We start from the raw sequence: 19,538 nt of genomic DNA, 5'->3' as shown, positions 1-19,538 counted from the left end.
ATAACAGATTCAGGACTGATCTTGTCATACTGTATAACGTGCTGCTGAAATACCATAATGATATAAGATTTGATAAAGTAATGATATGACGTCAGTGACCTGCTGAAAGCCCTGAGCTTAGCCTTAGTTAGAGCTCAGTGATGGTCCAACAACATTTATTCATAAAAGGCCCAACATGGGGTAGACAATCCAGATACACCAGGACACAGACTAAAATCTCAAACCAAAGTCTTTGAGTGGGGAGCTGCGTCGCCATGTGTTAGCCGCAAAGAAAAAAAGTTAATTCCTCGCTACAAAATAGAAAGGAGAAACAAGGCTACAGCTGCTGAGTGTTCTTCAGGTGTGAGCTGTGGTCATGCCAAATTCTTGTGGTTCTCCATTCTATTCTTCAGTGTTCAATTAACCTTTCCGTATTTTATATCTTTGCCTACCACATATCATCACATTTTTGTACAGAGCATACTGCGTCTAAAAACAGAATAAACCATATTTTAGTTGTTCATTTTATTCAAACCCTATTTATGGTGAAGCAGCTCATAAAATCAATGAATAAAGTTAGAAACGTATACTCAGACAAATGCTAATAAGGTACTATCAAATTATAAAAAATTAATTTAATGATTTAAATTAATAAATTATTCCTTCATACTTTGTTTTGATAAAAGCTTTTCCTGAAAATTATACAATATGGGGCATGAGGTATACTGCATTCCTTTCTTGCTTGTGGGCTTATTTTAAAATGTGGCGTGGGGTCATTTAAAGCTCTTGTCATATCATTAGATGGGTCACATTTTGGTTGTTTCTTGCTTTCCAGGAGAGTTGTTTATTTCTGCAACAAATGACCATTTTCTTGTGCTTTAAAACAGGATGGTTATTAAGCCAAACATACAGGTGGAGCAGAAGGAGCTACTTATCATGGTCTACTTATTCAGCAGACCTACACAGAATAACAAAATGCCCTTTGATTCATCCAAAAGGGGGTAATTTTCTTTGCAAAACACAAACCTCAACACCTTCAGCAATCAGTAGGATAGAACGAGACATTCATACATTATCACTACTGTCTGAGGATTAGATCCAACATCAACCAAGAATCTTCTGATTATAGTGAGATCGACACAAATACACATTTAAATCATTTGCAAAAAAGCACTGGTCTTCTCAAGCTAAAAGAAGCAATCTCTGACCCTGCAATTCCCAACAAACACATTGTATCCACAGAGTAGCCCCTTGTACAGTGGTTCCATACTACAGATTGAACCACAGAATGAGAACAACTAATTTTAAGGATATTGTTGGGGATATATCACTAAATAAAAGAAGCCATAACAGAAAAAACATCATACCTTAAGAAATCAGCATCTAAGAGGAATAATAAATTAGATATCCAGTTCTGCTTTTATTATTCAGCCATGAACTTCTATAAACTGAGAGGAAAAAGTACAAGATATATTGAGAGTCTTTATGATATTTCCATCACTAGAGACAGCTTAGCCCCACGAGGGATAATTAGTGGACAAAAACATTGACTAACACAGCCTGACTAACAGAATATGACCAACATAAGGTCAGTACCTGTAGCACTAAATGAAGAGACATGCTGAATAATGCAAACATGTTTCAGCAACTCAGGTTTTAAGAAGGCATATAATATGACCTTGTCAAGATAACCAGAACATTTAGCTTTTCAGAGTGTTAGGTACTGTTGCAGAAGCAACACGTCCAAGAACTCCTGTATATCTCCATATCCCCTGCCACGCAGCAATGATTAAATTGAAGAACAAAGCAGATTTTTCCAAACTGACAGTCCTGTAGTTAAACTAAATATTTTTAAAAACAGTCCTCTGGCAGCATAAATCAAGGGGCATATTTTATTGACATGCTGCCAGAGTGTTCAGTGGGTTACCTCCTGGGGTGGGGGGCGCAGAGGAAATAGTTATAGTTGTTCTGCATAATGTTTTTGTTTTCAATTGTTTCTTTGTCCCATAAATTCTAAAAGAGGAGCTCTGAAGGGTGAGCATGCAGAGAATATAGCAAGGGTTACTGAATGGTTGTGAAAGTCAGACTAGTTACCAGTCACAATAAAACTCCACATTGAATGGAGCGTGACACACAGCAGTGACAGCAGTATGTCTACTGAAAACAAGTAATGAATTCATGTCTGGCACCCAGCAGAAAAAAAGAAGTTAAATGTGTTTTACAAAAGTACAACATTCATTCAGTGAACGTACTATGTGTTCATATAAATAAATAATTCAGACAAAGCAGAAAGATTTAATTTTATATTAAGAAAATTTGATCATGGGGTGGCAATTACAAACTATGAGCAGGTATATACTGTAAATAATATATAACAAAAAGAATGCATGCATTGTATGAAATGTTAACTAGTTCATACATTATTTTCCAAGAATTTGACAAAATTACAGAACCTTACAAAAAAATCTACATTTCAGAAAATCCAACAAAACATTTTTGGGATTTTTCTAGCTGGAAAACACATTCAAGCCATGGCATACCAGTTCAAAATTCTCCATGCCCAGAGACTTTACAATGAAGGTACTGATTGAAACAACCCTTTGTTCTTGTACTAAAAGGCCTTAAATGTGTCGAACATAAGAAGAGCAGTACATGGCCTTCGATCAGCAGATTAAATTCCACTGCCAAGCACAGATATTTCTATCACTGTTCCGTAGGCTCAACCTGAGTCATTAGGATCTTTTGAGACAGCTTCTCTGTCGTCTGACAGCTGCCTAGGAGACAGCTAGTGGAGTCTGCAGGAGTTTCACACTAAAGCCAGAGAGCTTTCACAGAGAACTCAAATATGTGGAATAATAAGAGGTATATTTGCACAAAGCAGGTTTAAACAGCTTTTTGTACATACTGAAGGTGCACAATTACTATCTTTTGTAAAATATCTACCAATACAAACCTAGGGATCTTTTTTCCTTATTGCAGACATTTATTGAAGGTTCAAGCGATATCTGTTTAATTAGCAGCTTGGACTTTGACAAATTTATACCCAATTTACGTTGTGAACAACTGTCATCATCAAATGGGATATAAAAGCCTCTCTCTCTCTCGAGGAATGTATTAAGCTTTTCATTTAATCTTTAAAATGTAACCTGAATGGTCAACTGCAATCTCATCTCAATCAGCAGCATGATCTACAACAGCAAGATTTGCAACCCTAATGTACTGTAATTTCACTTTCTTGAGAAATAATTGTGGTTATCATTCCCTCACATCAACGTATTGTACAACAAGCTGAAAGGATCTGAAATGCAGCCCAGGATAGTAATGTAACCTCAAGCAGGAAATCTCTTCACACAGATGAAAAAATACAAATGTACCATGAACATGGCTGTCAATGGTGAATACGTTCTTTACCAACAGGCTTAGTTAATCTTACAGTTCAAATCCAATGTCATTTTCCACCATTCAGTGCATCTTCCATATGAGTGAACACTGGACTAATGACAGACCAGTAGTGGACAGATGAGATTTTTGTTCTGCCTCTCATCCAAAGGACTCTATTGCATTTGCTAATATAAATCCTTCATAAACTGAAGTTTTTGTGTTTGAGCTTCTCCAATGACATGATCTGTGATCTATTCAAAGTCATGGACTTAAGTTATTGACAAGATGAGTTACAGCCTTGAGGTCCCAGCGAACCGGCCAGCGTATGTCATTTTAAAAGACATGCTCATGTTCTGGTTACCACCAACCCCAGCACAAAAGAATAACTTCAGAGTCATACCTCTCTGACAGCCTTCAAAATCGCTGGCAATCAAGAACTTGGAAAAGCCTGGCTACTCATATCACAGCTTAGACATCACTTGAGAAAAGACATACTTACAATATGTACCAGAACACTTTTTTTTATTGAACATTGAATATATCATTTATGCCAAGGTTTATCTATGCTAACTCCCATAAATATAAAATGGCAGTACAGAAACATTGATTTCACAGATTGATAGGCAATGCAAACGGTTTACATGTAATTTGATTTAGGCAGTCATGTACCTACCTTATATCCAGGTCCCAGCTGATGTATTGCGAATATCTGTGCTGGATTGAGCGCTTCACTGAACACATAGATGGCTCCTAGCTGCCCGCAGAACACTCTGTTAGCATCAGCTGTCTCTGAAGACCCCAGAAAGCATTTATCATAACTCTGAAATAAGAATAGACGAGAAAAAAAGAATAAAAGCCATGTATTTATAACACAATCCCAGAAAAAAGCCCAGACTTCAAAGTAAACCTTAGAGGATGCAATTAAAAAGAATCTTATGAAATCTTTCTCAATAAAGCAAGCTTATAATTACAAGGCTTATAATTCATACTCACCAAATGAAAAAAGAAAAGTTCCCAAGGAACGCGACAATATAAATGGGACACTAAAGATGAAATCTTACCTATAAAGCTTACTGGCAAATGTATGCAGTCATTATTGTTTCTAATTAATAGCTTTATTTTATGCAGCTATAAAATTAGACTTTTAATTCTGACATTTTTAAGGGCAATGTAATATAGGTTGATTAGGAAAGAGATTTTTTTTCCATTTTGGGGGAGTTTAGAGTATTTTCTTCTCAAATGTTAATAGTAAGCACTCTCACTATATCAGTGGGGTTGAGCTTGCATAAGTAAAGATGTTTGAAGGCAGTTTTCTACTGGGGCCTGTAGGGGTCAGTATTAGGCAGGGGTTTTCAGATCTGTACAACATAATTTTTATCTAATACTGCCCCTTCTTTGTTAATTACACCATGATGACTTTGTTTTCAATGCCATGGTACTGTAGGATAGATACAATGAAATTCTAAGTCTATCAGATTTTACATTACACAGATGACATCAAAATCTGTCAAGAATGTTAAAGAGAACAACAAGCGGTCATTTCAGTGAAAGTCTCTAACTCTGATTCTTCCATGATCCTCCACTTTTCCAGATCCTTCAAATATTCTTACATATGTCATGACTTCATATGGATGTTTTAGTCCTCTAACCTCTTTCCTGTCATTCCAAACCTTAACACTGTTGTCATGTCTATTTCTACAGTGAAGTATCATACTGTATCTCTGAGCAAGAAGACTGTCAAGAACCAACACTTTTTACTGTTTTTAAAGAAGTAATTGATTTGCTTGTTTTGTTTTCTGAACGAATAGAGTGAATTCCCACAAGCACTAAACACCTCTTAAAATCTCAACTAAAACTCAGTGCGCAGTGCACCATCAATCTCAGCTCACATTAATTTTACATGGAAAATTTCTACAATACATGTGAGATTAGTTATTAAGCAGAAAATCTGACAATTTGTAAGCAAAGACTGCTTTTCCCCCTTTTTTCAGTTGAAAATGACAAATTGTGATTAATATTTTAAAATGTACAAAACATCTCCTACATTATGTGCAATTTAAAGATTAGTCATATTACTTTTAAAATAAAGAACTTGTTCTTTAAAAACATTCCTCCTTTGTACAGCAAGTGTGTTAGGTTAATGTTCACAAAGGACTCAGCCCGCAGAGATTCACAGTGTGACATGTTTTCGTGCTTTCCACTGAAGTCTGGAAAACTGTGAAGATAAACTTATATAAGACTAAGTGGACATCTGGCTATATGACACCTAAACCAGACACTGTGGTGAAAATCTGTGGCCACTGTTATGTTCTGGAACTAATAAACCAAAAAGGTTAAAAAAATCAATGAGTTAATAATAAAATAATGTAAACAGAAAATCAATGCTGCGTTATCGTTTAATTTTTTGAAGTCTCTATTCAGTTTATTAGCTCATTCCTTTTTCTTTAGGTTAATTAATACTGGTACCTGCTGATTGCTGTCTTGGTCTGACTGTATGCTAGAGAGACTCTCCATTTAAAATGACTGACAATAAATTTGTATATTTTTGTTTCAATAATCCTAAAATGAAACCTGCTTCGAATCCCATAATTTAGTCCCAGTGGCATAGACACATCATTAGAAAAGAGGAATGAGGTAAGGGTGACTTTATAGGCTTAATGTACTGTATTAGAGTGTGTGATTAGTTTAAAGAACAATGGACATTTTAATTTGCCAAGTAAACCAGCATTTTAGATAAACAGATTAATGTGAGCCAATAAACACAAACCCTTTAGATCAAAAGATCCCATGAATGGTATCACAAGCTAAAAAAAAAAAAACATTTTTCTCAGTGTCCATTTTCTGGTGCTGATGAGAATTTCAATGTATAATTTGAACAAAGCATTAAGTCACGCCCAAAGTAAAAAAAAATCTATAAACTTAAACATGTTTCTGCACCCAGCAGAAGAGAAAGTGAAACACCACAAAGCCTGCACTGAAATGGGACACTTACATCATTGGTGTTAACATGCCAGGCCATGTCACCATAAGATACGAGCTGGCCATTCACATAACACCGAATCTCACTGTTCCTCCAGCGGTTGTAGATGTGAACGATACTGATCATATACCACTGAAAAAGAGAGAGAGCAAAAATGAACACTAGAGAATTCAAAATAACATTGTTAATTGAACAGGTTACAGCACCAATAAGTCGACATGAGACAGTGGTAAACATTCCAAAAACAATCTAGTTTAGCCGTCACCGTGCACCCTTTGGATTTTCTTTATATCCATGACTCTAGCCTACATTTTCACCACCAATCCAAGCGCAGAACTCAAATTCAAGTTTTTGTTTCACGAGTGGTTTTAAAAATGTGTATTTTATGTAAGAAAAGGAAGTGGAAGCAGCACAACAGTCTGAGTCTAGGCTGTGCTGTAGCATATTGGTGGGAAGAAAGAGAGCTTTGGAATGACTGGTCTTGTAAACGTCTCACCCCCACACTATATCCAGTATGTCCCCAAGGGGGAGAGACGTACGAACTGGTCCAAGATGAAGTGAGAGCAGCAGCAGAAATAGAAAGAGGGAGAGCAAAACAACTGGAATAAGGCTAGAAGCTGCTCAGAGCCTCACCAAATAAAGTCAACCTGTTTATAATGTCTGGCCTAGCCCATCTAATCTGTTTTGTTGAGCTAAAATGGAGTCACCAGCTTGTGCAGTATGGCCAGGGAACGGAACACTGGAGCATACCCCCGGGAAAATGTACAAAAACAATGGCAGAGGTCATGTTGCAGGCATCATGACCAGGTCCTTAAGACCATTGCAGACACCATCTGCAAAGCGATCCGTGACCACAAGCATCCGCATCAAGCCACACAAGCCCTTGCTTTTTTAAAGCTGGACAACACCCAAAGCAAACATCAACATCTTGCAAATTCAGATGACAGTAGGCTTGGATTTCTCATTAAGGTTCCTCCATCACATCAGTAACGCTGCACTGAAACCAGACTTTATATTTGCCTCGGAGACAATGAAGCAACTCGTCATGCTGTACTATAGCTAACAGTCCTCGCTTGAAGGAGGTGAATGAGAGGAAGAGGACTAAGCTGAGCAGCTGGGCGGTGATAGTTGCAGGCAGGGCTGCAAGACCAGGTGCAAAGGGCAAACCCCTCTACAAAGCCTAAAGTATGTTGGGCTTCACAGAGTCAGGAGAAGAGCATCAGTAAGACCACCGAGGCTCCTGAGTGTCTCCATGGGTGTCGCGTCAGTGCCCCCTTTACCCAAGCCAAGTTCTGGCCAGCCTCAGCTACCTGGGCGAGGGTATCTGATGTTTAAAACCTAAAACACCCAATGACTCCAGGTTACATCACTGATGAAGCACTCAACATGGAGAGATGAATGTTATCATATTACTGTTACATCACTAAAATGGAAAAATAAGACTTAACCATAATATTCTAATGGTTGCACTGGGCCATTAATTATATTTAGAACTCGGGTTACCTTATAAATACACCTTATAAGGTACGGCTTAAGAACTCAGCTCATAAACATGTCCAAAAGGAGACATGCCATTTACACTGTAAAAATAAAACAAAAACGCTGGAAAGGAGAACGTTTTTTTTCCAGATAAGTAATGTAATAGTATTTATGTAGGATTAAATCTGTAGTGTCTTGATTAAGACAACACAAAAAGCTTTCACTGAAATCAATACAATGTTCTAAAAACCGTTGACAAGCTCAGTTTCTTTTGACAGTCTTTTTCTATTTAAATTAGGAGGCACAACTACATCATAAATTCACCTTCAGGGAATTCATGTAGGTAATTCAGACAAACCCTACAGCGCACAGGGAGCATCAAAGCAATGTAAGAACCTGACCTCTTCTGACATGCAAATTCGCAGTGCAGTGATCTACTTTCTGCAATCGTAATATCCACTTCATAGGCAAAACCTTCTTAACTCGTCTGCCAGGGCCAAAACAGGTAGAATCAAGAAACCGCTTCAGCTTAAGGAAGGCTGGATATTTAATGGATATTAGGACTCCAGAATGTGGATTTCATACGCCGCATATATATATCTGAGCCTTTTCTTCAGCCAACGCAAAGCTGATTTGGTCGTTTTCCCATCATACAAGAGGCAAGTGGAATGAAATGCTTAGTTTCTTTCTCTCTACACTATGCCCCTCACTGCATTACGTGCAGGCCCTGACACTTTTAAAGCTGAGGCACAGCAATAAAATGTCACTTTAGAGGTGCCTCCCATTAATGGCTCCAAGGTGGCTCATCCGGTAAAAGCCTGCTCTTGAAATTGCGAGATCAGTTCTGCAGCTCATAGGTCACTGGGTTAAATTCCAGCCCTGCCACTCAAAGGCAGTGGTCAGGAGTTGCAAGTGGCAATGCATGATTGGCACAAAGCTGTCATGATCGGGTGGCTCATGAGTAGGACTGAGCATTTTTTAGTGAGAGCTGTGCACGTAGTCCTTTAGACAGCTGCTTGTATTACAGAGCTGCCGCATTAAAAAAAGAGGATGGCATAGTACTGCCTGTATCTGAAGCAGTACTCAAGTTGTAAGAGCACAGTAATGGGATAAGCACTGTGGTATGGGGTGGATGACGTGAACTTTGGGCAAGGGGATGGTCACCCTTTCAGTCACTGTTCCTTCTTGAAGTAACTAACACTTGAGCTTGGCTGGTGCTTCCCGAAGAAGTTACCATTGGGCCAGTGGGAAAGCCTCAGGAAATTGTGGAAAGATACTCTTTGTAGCTGTTTTAACCAAGAAAACATCTATTTACCAAAAAAGGACCACATTTTTAACAGTGTTCCCCCCTTAATTCAAACTAACCTATCAAGGAGTGCGAGTTTGCTCTCTTTTTCTGAGCTGACCTGGGAGTTTTGCTGAATAACAATAGCCTGTCCCAGATGCAGAGACATCCATTGCGAGTGGTACATACAGTACATCTAAGGGTAGATTTTCATACTGTAGCTATCATATTATGTCTGTATACTCTACCTGTCACTTCTTTTGACAGTAGGTAATCGCAATAAAAGGCTCCACTTTTAATGTCAGTTTCTCTACTTTTATGTTAAAATGAACACAATTTGCATTTATTTTATAATAAAAAACAGTTTACATAATAGTTTAATGAAATTAGTGCTTATTAGTTTTTAGAAGTGATCCTTCTGAATCAAAAAAATAAAATCTTTATTTAGATTCACAAAGGTACAAAACTTGATTTCATAAACACTTTGTCCATTCTGCATTAAAATTACCCATCAAAGTCCGCAGTGAAGAAAATCGGATAACATGATCCTGAAAGGGAGTGAATGATTTGTATAGTAGAGATAAAGAGAAAATGGTAAACCTCACACTTAAAATGTTCACTCTTAAACATTTACAATATGCATCTCTTGATGAATAATTTGATTTACTGTTATTATTACTACTACTAATAATAATAATTAACTTTCATATGTGAAGTGCAAACTAAATAAAGAACACTAAGTTGCCTACTGCCAATATGTATACATTTTATTTCCTCTAATGTTATTGTTAATAAAATTAAATGTGGAAATCATATAAATATTCTTGATGACTCTTTATATGAGAATTCCTCATCAGCTTAATTAATATTGAGTCAACGAATGATAAAGAAAGACCTTGAACTTAACATTCTTACAGAACTCAAGACTTCAGTCTTGGAGAATGTCAGACTATTCGCGAGAAACCAGCTTTAGGTTTCCACGACCCCTGCTTATCTGGCAGGACCAGGTGGAATTCTGTCTCCAGCCTGATAAGACAAGATGAAACCCAAGCCAGGAGAGCAGTGAGAAGAGTGAGGAGCATTGGGGAAACAGTTTGAGGGAAAGCAAGAATAACAAAGCAATTTTCATCTGCTACACAAAGACCTCCATCTGTGGCCAGGGGAAATGGAACACACAGAATAAGATCTCAACCTTGGGCAAGTCAGTCCCCAAGGCAAGCTTCCAGCCAAACAAAGGAACACAAAAAGGGCTCAACAGATAAGAAGGCAATCTCTCGTGACTGCAGCTGGAGCTTGAACCGGAGGCGTAGTGATCTAGGCATTGCGAGAGAGCTTCCCTCAGGAGATCTGCTTGCAAGCAACAGCTTGGTGGAATGAATCCCATACGGACAACACTTGTTAATTTATGGAAGTTTAAACCAAAAGCTAAAAGAAAAACAGAAAAACGTTGCATTAATTTAGTCTCTGAATGCATGGGATATCAGGGCATTGTATTCTGTTATTATTGCTCCGTTTCACCCACATCAAGCGGTCGTGCCACAGTAGAGCCAGCAACCACCATGCCTCCTGGGGAGGAGCAGAATTAAACTTACAAGGCTATTTAAAAAGAAAGTTTTCCCAGATGTATTCGTCTCAACTACTACAATATATCTGGAACCCCTTTCTGGTTTGCTTTTCAGTAATCAAACCTCAAAAGCTCTGTTGTGATCCGCCATTTAGGAAGGGCTTTTTCTAAGATATGACCTAGTTTACATGTGGCTCTCCATTCAAATAGTTGAAATGCTGAGATGGAAGATTCTCTTGCATATTAAAATCTGCAGCTGTTAATGTGTACTTTTGATGTGTACTTTTGAGAGGATAATAAACATACTGTATATGTATATGAGTGCCTCATTAACTTAATTAATATTGTTTTAGTGTTTACAGCAACGCAATTACGAACTGAAAACTGCAATCAGTCTTTACATGAAATGAACAATTATTCCTCATTACAATCCAATGACAGCAAATTAAAATATATACTGAACAACAGGGTATGCCATACATCCTGACCAGACACTGCACTCATATAATGTTCTTTAACCGCAAGGCCACACAATAATAACCAATATAATTGGCTATCAGGTTGAAATAAATTACAACTTGAATCCTCATACAGTTATGCCAGACATTACTTTCCTGAGGAGAAATGAACACAGAGTCCCAGGTAGGTGGGTGAAAAATGTAAGCAACAGCCACATCTTGAGCCAGTTATTCCTTTAGTGGGACTCTTGAATGGGTATGATATTCAGGTACTGGGCGCCAAATTAATTTTCATTCCTATTCTAGGGCTGCATGTAATTGCGCTAGAAGATTCACTGAGGGCTGTCATCTAAAGTGGTGTTTTTGTTCTACTTCAAATGCGTTACCTTGCAATTGGCAGCTTAAGCAACAATTCTTTTGGCACCAAACTGAAGTAGAACTGTTTTTTTGCTCAGCAAAGCCAAAGCAAGACAACTAATGGATCAGATCTTAACCTATAAATAACATAGCAGGTGGTTAAGAAAGAGGGCAGAACAACAGACAGCTCCACCAACCACCTCAGCATGTTATTTCCATCCATGGAGCATTCTGAAGGAGACGACAAGTCTGCATCTGCTTCCTTTCACTGAAGATTATGAAATCTGTTCAAGCATGAAGCCCGGATTATTAGTAATGACCTTCACTCTGTAAATTTAGACACACAATAATAAGGCATGACATCAGAAATGTGGCAAAGAAGACATAACGGCTTATTTAAGGAAACAAGTTATGGTGGCCTAGGAGGAGAACTGATGGTTGCTTTAATTTTCAGCCTAGAAAAGCTGTTAGCGGAGGTTTAACCTACTCTGCCAGGTTAATTACTTGAAATGTTGAAAGCAAAATATGAGGAATTTTTACACAGATGGCCATCACTCCTGTCATTGATATATGATGTTGATAAACAGTATACCACATACTGTATTGTCACATAAATCTGCTTCAAACCACTATAATGGATAATTCTAATTTCTTCTCAAATACCATTACAAAACACAGCACATGTGACACAGACTATGCTTTAAATTAGTTATATCTGCCTGATACTCCTAAAAAGAAGTGATATATACAGTAACTCTCCAATCAGCCATATGCGGTTCTAAAATAGTACTTTAATCTTTAAAAGCTACAGTAATTGGGCAGTCTGAGAGTATGACATGCCTTATCTGTTTGGATTTCTTTAAACCACAAAGTTAAATAGCATTGTCATTGTTGACAAAATGTCATCTTCAAACAGACATTAACCAAACTAAAACTAATGTCACACTAAGTACACCTGTACATACAGTACATATAGTAGCTCTCATGCTATGATTGGCATTTGTAATTATCATCAGCGGTATATGGCAGTATGTGAAAATTACAGGAAAGAAAGAAGAATGAAAAAGAGAAGAGGTATAATGCAGATTCTGTTTGCCATTATAGAAATAAAAGACCCAGATACATGGGGAACTGCTGACATGCTGTAGTAAAAAACAGAAAAACAGTGCTCCAGCCCACTGCAAGAATGGCAGGTTTTTTTTTTAATGCCAATATTAGACTATTACTATTTTTGATTCTTGTACATATTTCTGTTGTTTTTAGGAAAATGCTAGAAACCACTGGACATTCATGCATTTTTATTTGTAATTAAAAAAGCATGATATTTTTTTTAATATGACATTATGTTCAAGTACACCCTCAAGGCATTTTCCAAAAGATTTAGTTTATTTTCACTTATCCAAAACATAACCAGAAATAAAGGAAAATGAAAGTGAAATGTTCCATGTCAATTTGCTTAACATACAAGCCCATTCAAACCACACATTTGACTGTACAGTACATACTGTACAGTAGCTTCCTTCTGGATACAATGAAACAATCTGCGCTGGGTTCTACTGAAATACGGCATTTACCTTTCGAGGCTGAAAGTCATATTTTACACAGTGCTGGAATCCTTTGCCTTTTGATTTCAGGGACGTCACTATCAAGCAATTGCCAACAAAGTGTGCCGAGTACCCAATGCCTTTGCTAGTGCGAAAGCTGAAAAACAAACAGCAGCAATGAAAATTAGATGATACTCAGTTATACGACCATAGGGAAAAACAAAATATTTAGGAATTGTCAATAAAAGTGGTGAAAGCTTGAGGAAAAAGATACATTCTTTATTTTATTACAGACATTTTTCATACTTGGATAAAAAGCTTGAGACCTTGACAAAGCAGAAGGCATATTACCCATTTTATATTTTCACCAACCTACATGTACCTTGAGCCAGGAACCCCTATATTTTATAAACCCGTTTTATTGTTATACTGTATCCGTGTTCTCCTCAAGTCCTTAACACCAGAATTAACACCACACCAAGTCTGTAACGCGCTTCAGAACATAAAACCAGCAAAAGTATTAGCAATATTTGTTTCTCATCCAGAGTTTTGATTGTTTAAGATCGTGTTCTTTTTTTAAGCACACAAAACTAAAAATGATGTTTCCTGCACATCCAATAATACTTTTATAAAGCAACAGAATGGTGTTGGTATTAAAAGAAAAAACTCTAGGCCTGATTTCCTTTCCCCTGATTGCCTGTTTTTAAGAGATGTGAGCAATAACAAATAGGAAAAATTTGAAAAGTTATTTTGTAAACAATAATTAAAGGTTTATACAGATATCAGAAGCCAAAAACTCTACATGCACTTTTTAGATTCAGATTTCCTCCTGGATATGCAGTACATTAAATTGTGGGACTAATAAAAATAATAATAATAATAATAATAATAATAATAATAATAAACTTTATTTTATATAGTGCCTTTAATGGTGGCTTCTCAAACCGCTTAAAAAAACGATGCAAGTGGAAGTCGCATTTGTGAATTTGTAACGTGGAGCGGATAACGCGAAGCGGATGGAAATAGATAAATTAGAAATCAGTGTCACCGAGAAGAGAAAGGAATAAAAAAACATAAATAAGTAGATAAAAATGAAAAACTGGTGAGAGGAGCGGCAGCCAAACGCACCAGCGTTCCCCCTTGACTGGAACCGGAAATCGAAGGAAGCTGGTACAGTACCTTAGCACAGAAGTCCATGTGTTGTAAGTCTGTTTGTGATTATAATGTTGAACTATTTAAAAAAAACTGTAAATATGCTGTGAGGAGGTTTCGTTAAGTAAACCAATCAGTGTGTAGCACAATGCTCTAAAACACACTGAAGCCTCTGTAACCTTAATTTACTCCCCTAGTTCTGTTTGGCTCATTTGCCCTTCTTCAAAACCCCCAAAAAAGCAGAAATAAAAGAAAAACATACAGAACACATAAATCATAACTGCCTGGACTCTGACATTGTATTGAGGATAAAAATATATACATAAGCGCTTTTGGAAAAATCTAAAACACCAAAAATAAGATGAACAAGATGGTGCAGGCCTTGAGCCATAACTCTCGGCAATTTTCTTTGCCCGGTGACATTTGTAGAAGTGACAAACGTAAGGCACTTAAAGATGGCTGGGACGTTCTTTTTTTAGAAATCTAACAGACTTGTAATTCGCATCAGGCACGGGGAGGCAGCAAATCATTTCTTCATCACACTCCTCGTCCTATCCTGGCCGGCACACATTTCTTCTCCAGCGCTATACCACTGCCGTGTCCCTTACAAGCCTCCCTGATAAATGACAGCAGCTGCCTGCATCAGCCACACTGCCGGGGAGCATATGGCAATTTTTCTAATTTAGCGCGCTTGTTCTCTCAGGGCTTGAAGGATCCACTCGACCAATTACGCGTACATCTCATTTCTATGGTTTATAAACAAAATTTCTCTCTTTTTTTTTTGTTAATCTTTCCGCGCTGTACTTCTGACCGCATTGCTGCTGCAGGCCGGTGAGTAGGGAGGAGTAAATGATGTGAAGTGCCAGGCACAGAAGCATGAAATCAGCCAGCTCGCACTGATACCAGGGGACCTGCCAGGGAATGATTAGATTCCATATTTACATGGCCAACAGAGCCTGTCCCATATACAGTAAGGACGCCGCAGTCAATTCAATTCTGATGGCTTCTTCCTTTTCAATCAACAGACTGCATGCCACCGGCACAAAGGGATTACAAATAAAATCTGAAAGGCTGATGTATGGTACTTTTTTTGATAGTGCCAGCAAGTGTTTTAAAATATGTAAATGAAAGTTGCTTCTTCTTGCTGCCCCCAGTTTTTTGTAACTGACAAGAAATGTAAAAACAGAGCGCTTCTGTATCACATCGAAAACCATTCGCCAATTAAACAGCAATGTTTGCTCAATTTCTCAACACACACAGAAAAAAATCATCCTTCTGCATGAACAGCTCAACTCAATTAACTCCATCTACCAAACACTTATTTGTTTGTTGGCTTCATTTTGGGAGTTTGTTCCACTTTATCTCTGCGCGTGTGTTACTTGCATTTACTGTTTTTTAATCAAATTCCTTTTCATTCAGCACATTTGTTTTGCTGTTTTTTTCCCCCTCAAAAGTGTTTCCAAGTATGGAATACTTGATAAATGCATGCATTGTATTCCTGTTAGTGACATTAAAGGTGTATTGATCTATAACATAAACCTTCAAATATTAAGACTAACCAGTGTAATATTGTACTTATATATGTACAGCATATACAGTACTTTGCTATTTGCTTTATCATGTTCTGAAACAATCTTTAAACAAAACTATGAATTTAAGTGCTTTCACTATGAGTAAAATTACTCTTACTCAAAATTATGCACAGTCAATAAATGACGTCACCAGAGTGCTCTAGGTACAGCATAATTCATTTTGTTTCTTTTCAAGCTATTCTCTAACATCCCTTATTGATGCACAAAGGGGTGGCAGTCGATAAACAGTCAACTGTGAGGTTATTGATTTGAAGACTAATTACCACAAGCTCTGAAATAAGACTTTAATTTTGTTCAAAGAAATTAAAAAGTAACTTTTTTATTTGTTACTACATTGAGCTCCTTCTGCAGTCTTGTGTGCCTCGCCCACATGGCATTTTTATCATTTAAAAGCTGTTGTTGAATCTAACACCGTTCTTATTCCCTTAGTACAATTTAGCAACCATGTTTCAGGAAACTCCTTAAAGAAACTTTGTTTAAATCATGGAATAGCTACAGCTACAACAATAAAGCTATAAATAATTAAATTCAGCTACTAAAGATAATCCCCTTACTAGGGTAAACAAGGTCAATTTCTGCAGTAGTTAAAAGATGCTAAGAACCAAAAATAAGAAAACTGTGCACATATAAAAAAAGGATATATCTTGTTTTGTGGTTGGTACAGAGTCTTCAAGGACCATTGATGTACTGTATTGTTACAATTGCACTAGATTCCTAATCCTGTTTCCAGTTGTAAGAAATTCTGTAAATATTATGAGGATATACAGTACAGTACATGTACACATGCAGACAAATCTTTTGGCAAGGTACAAACTGTACTTCACACTCCATTCCCAAAATATTCTAGTAGTTTTAGGTTATAAAAAGGATACTCAGGTTTAGACCTTAAAAAACTTTCAAACATCTGTCTCAAGTGCAAAATTGGATTTTATCCAAATAAAACTAAGCTAAAACTCTTATAACCTGCACATTTCCTTCTCTTTTTTTGAGTGTGGATTTGTGTTGTGGATTTTCTGAAAAGCAAATCTCAGTATGAATATTTAATTAAATTAAACATGAAAGATCAGATTTAATAAGGATTTGCACGACATACAGAAGCATTTCAAACATTATACACTGCTGATTCCTCCATTCTCTCTCATGATGGCTTGACATTTTAATGTGTATGAAGTATATATACAGTATATTTTAGATGAATTTTTAGGCTTATTAGACTTGGTATACATGGCACGTCATCATTTAATTTCACCTAATCTAAGTATATATCATTACTGCTGTTATGCAATATCTTAAATACTTGTGCTTACCAGTAAAGATATGGTTTATCCTTGTCTACATTAATATTATTCAGAGGATCCATTCGGAACCAGGTGTTGAGAGTAAATCCATTTTGGTAAGGCCACTTAGCAATTGGAGGTAACGCAATGGCCTGGAATAAGAAACAGATAAAACACATTATATAATAACAAAATTATTCCAAGCAGATATATTAACAATGTATTAAAAAAACTCATGGGGGTGCCCAACACATTCATTTGCATGGCTCAAAAGGTCTACAAATTGAAAAAAAAACTAAAGATTTATGACAATAATACGTATGTCTATAAAATTAAATGTGCTCTCAGTATAAGCATGTACTAGGTCTTATAGACACTCACAAAAATCCATAAGGCAGACTTAATTTAAAGTGTTATTAAACTTTTAGCATTATTGAGAGCTGAAATAATAAAACCACATTGGTGTACAGTTAGCTTCACACATATTTATGCTTGCAAATGAATAATATTACATTTTAAAAAATCAGGCAGAGATTGCATGAAGAAAGCACTCTTTTGGTCACACTAAGTAAATCAGTGATTCATATAAAACAACAATGTTCATGCCTCTGTGAATATGAATTATAGGATTAGCAAACTAAATTGTGTTTACTTGAGCTCTTTAATCATACCTTCTCTTATTGCAATTTACCCCAGATAACCATGCATGGTATTTCTGCACTTTTCCCAAGATTGTGCTATGATAACTTTGCTTTGCCACACTGTAGTTTCCCATGGATTGTATCATGATTTGTCACACAATTATTTACCGTAACTTTACCATGCTTTTACTGTTCCTTATTATATTAATATGCCATATTAAGCATTTACTGTTTGCAGTTTAGGAGTAGAACTTGACACTTACTGCTGCACTGCGTCCTGGGAAGTTGAAAAATGTGTCCGGGCCATGTCTCTGTGGCATCTGATTCAAAACTGACAGCAATTTGACTGCATGTCTGGGCTAAGGAGGTGAGGAGAGAAACAATAAGACATAGTCTGTCAGAGGGGTAAAGACACAGAATGAATAAACACCCCACAGTCCCAGAAATATAAAGGCTTCGCAATACAAAATACTCACCACAGTTGCCAAATCGATACTCCATCAATTACCTCATGCACCTCAACGCAGCAGATCAATTATCAGGCAACCCCCCAAACAAATATCTCCTTATGGGTCCCCAGAGATCATTTGTCTAAGACTTAATGCTTCATTGAAGCACTAATGCATTGAACTACGCTGACACCTGAAACTGTATTTTCCCTAACCACTGCTTACCCAGATTCCATTTTCTCCACGCAGCATGCTGAACAGAAGCTTCAGCTCCTTGACTGTAATGCTGTAGCTGGCCAGAACTCCCAACATATCCACCAGGAGATCTGAAAGACCGCAACAAAAAATAGATCTAAACAACTCTCCTTCTCCTTGCTCTTCTCGGGTTTCTTCCACATCTTTCAAGGAGCTTGTTTTTGAGGCTCTTCGCAATTTTATCTCGCTATGCGGAAGAGCACTATCTCGCTCAGAGACAGAGAGACTAACCAAAATATTCAGTATTTAACAGTCCCTCTGGAAAATTCATCCTGGGGACAAAAAGCGATTTTTATGCCGGAAAAAGGTTATTGACTTCTTCCAGCAAACAAATAAAATTGACAAATCTTCAAAACAAAAAAAATACTAAGAATGTAAGAAGAAATAACCTTAAAAAAGTAATGTACTAAATTCACAATATGAAGACAACAGGGTTAAAATTGAAAATTCTCAGGATTAAAAATTCTATAAAGATTACTTCTTTATATTGCCATTAATGGCTTGACAAACCTTGCAAAGAACACATACATTTTTCTGTTAAGAAGTATATTTAAACAAAAATGAACATGATCACTTACGAATTTACAGTAAAAAAAGTAATCTGGCCATTTAAATATATATCTGAAAGCTGGAGAGGAGTAATTTTACTGTCTTAGAAGAAGTAAGCAACCTCTTTAACATCTGGCACAATTGTTAATACAACATCTGGGATTGATCCTGTTAGTAACTCAACAGCTACAAAGACTGTCATCCTACACAATCCTACATTTGTAAGACTTCACCCCATACTATGGATCAGACATTGGAGGAGATGTAATCATAAAGTGTATTGTCAGAATATACATGTTTTTTTTTTAGCTTTGTTTTACTGAAATGTTATTGTTTAGATATTAGGAATCAACAGTATGGCACTCCTTAGCATCTCAATAAGGGAAGTCCCTTGTTCAGAGTGTAAGTGGAGCCCTACATTACCGATGTCAAGGAGATCAGATCTGGGCTATGGTATTAGCCAACTCTAATCCCCAACAAGATGCAGGGTGGCCTCATACTCCCGTGAAACAACAATCTCTAACTTCCTGGGTGTACTCGACCTTGGATGTATTGCTAGGGAGAGCTGCAGTCCTTCTCCAATTGAAGGTACCTCT

General features: G+C 37.0%; 1 protein-coding gene across 18 annotated transcripts in view; it reads right to left on the bottom strand.

Annotated features, from left to right (window-relative positions):
• The window catches only part of nbeaa (neurobeachin a), a 361,778-nt gene that overhangs the window by 239,086 nt on the left and 103,154 nt on the right, over nucleotides 1–19,538 (bottom strand). For all 18 annotated transcript variants that reach the window (XM_088639451.1, XM_088639435.1, XM_088639437.1 and 15 more), the window contains exons 3-8: nucleotides 18,364–18,464; nucleotides 17,953–18,048; nucleotides 17,079–17,200; nucleotides 13,058–13,184; nucleotides 6,353–6,472; nucleotides 4,034–4,180 (exon numbers count right to left, since the gene is read on the bottom strand). In XM_088639451.1, coding sequence (XP_088495577.1) covers nucleotides 4,034–4,180; nucleotides 6,353–6,472; nucleotides 13,058–13,184; nucleotides 17,079–17,200; nucleotides 17,953–18,048; nucleotides 18,364–18,464 — 713 coding nt within the window. The remainder of the gene's footprint in view (nucleotides 1–4,033; nucleotides 4,181–6,352; nucleotides 6,473–13,057; nucleotides 13,185–17,078; nucleotides 17,201–17,952; nucleotides 18,049–18,363; nucleotides 18,465–19,538) is intronic.

The sequence above is a fragment of the Lepisosteus platostomus genome, chromosome 7 (genome assembly GCF_059453375.1).
Source record: "Lepisosteus platostomus isolate fLepPlt1 chromosome 7, fLepPlt1.hap1, whole genome shotgun sequence".
In the NCBI taxonomy this organism is placed as follows: Eukaryota; Metazoa; Chordata; class Actinopteri; order Semionotiformes; family Lepisosteidae; genus Lepisosteus; species Lepisosteus platostomus.
This window is presented reverse-complemented; position numbering and strand designations above follow the sequence as displayed.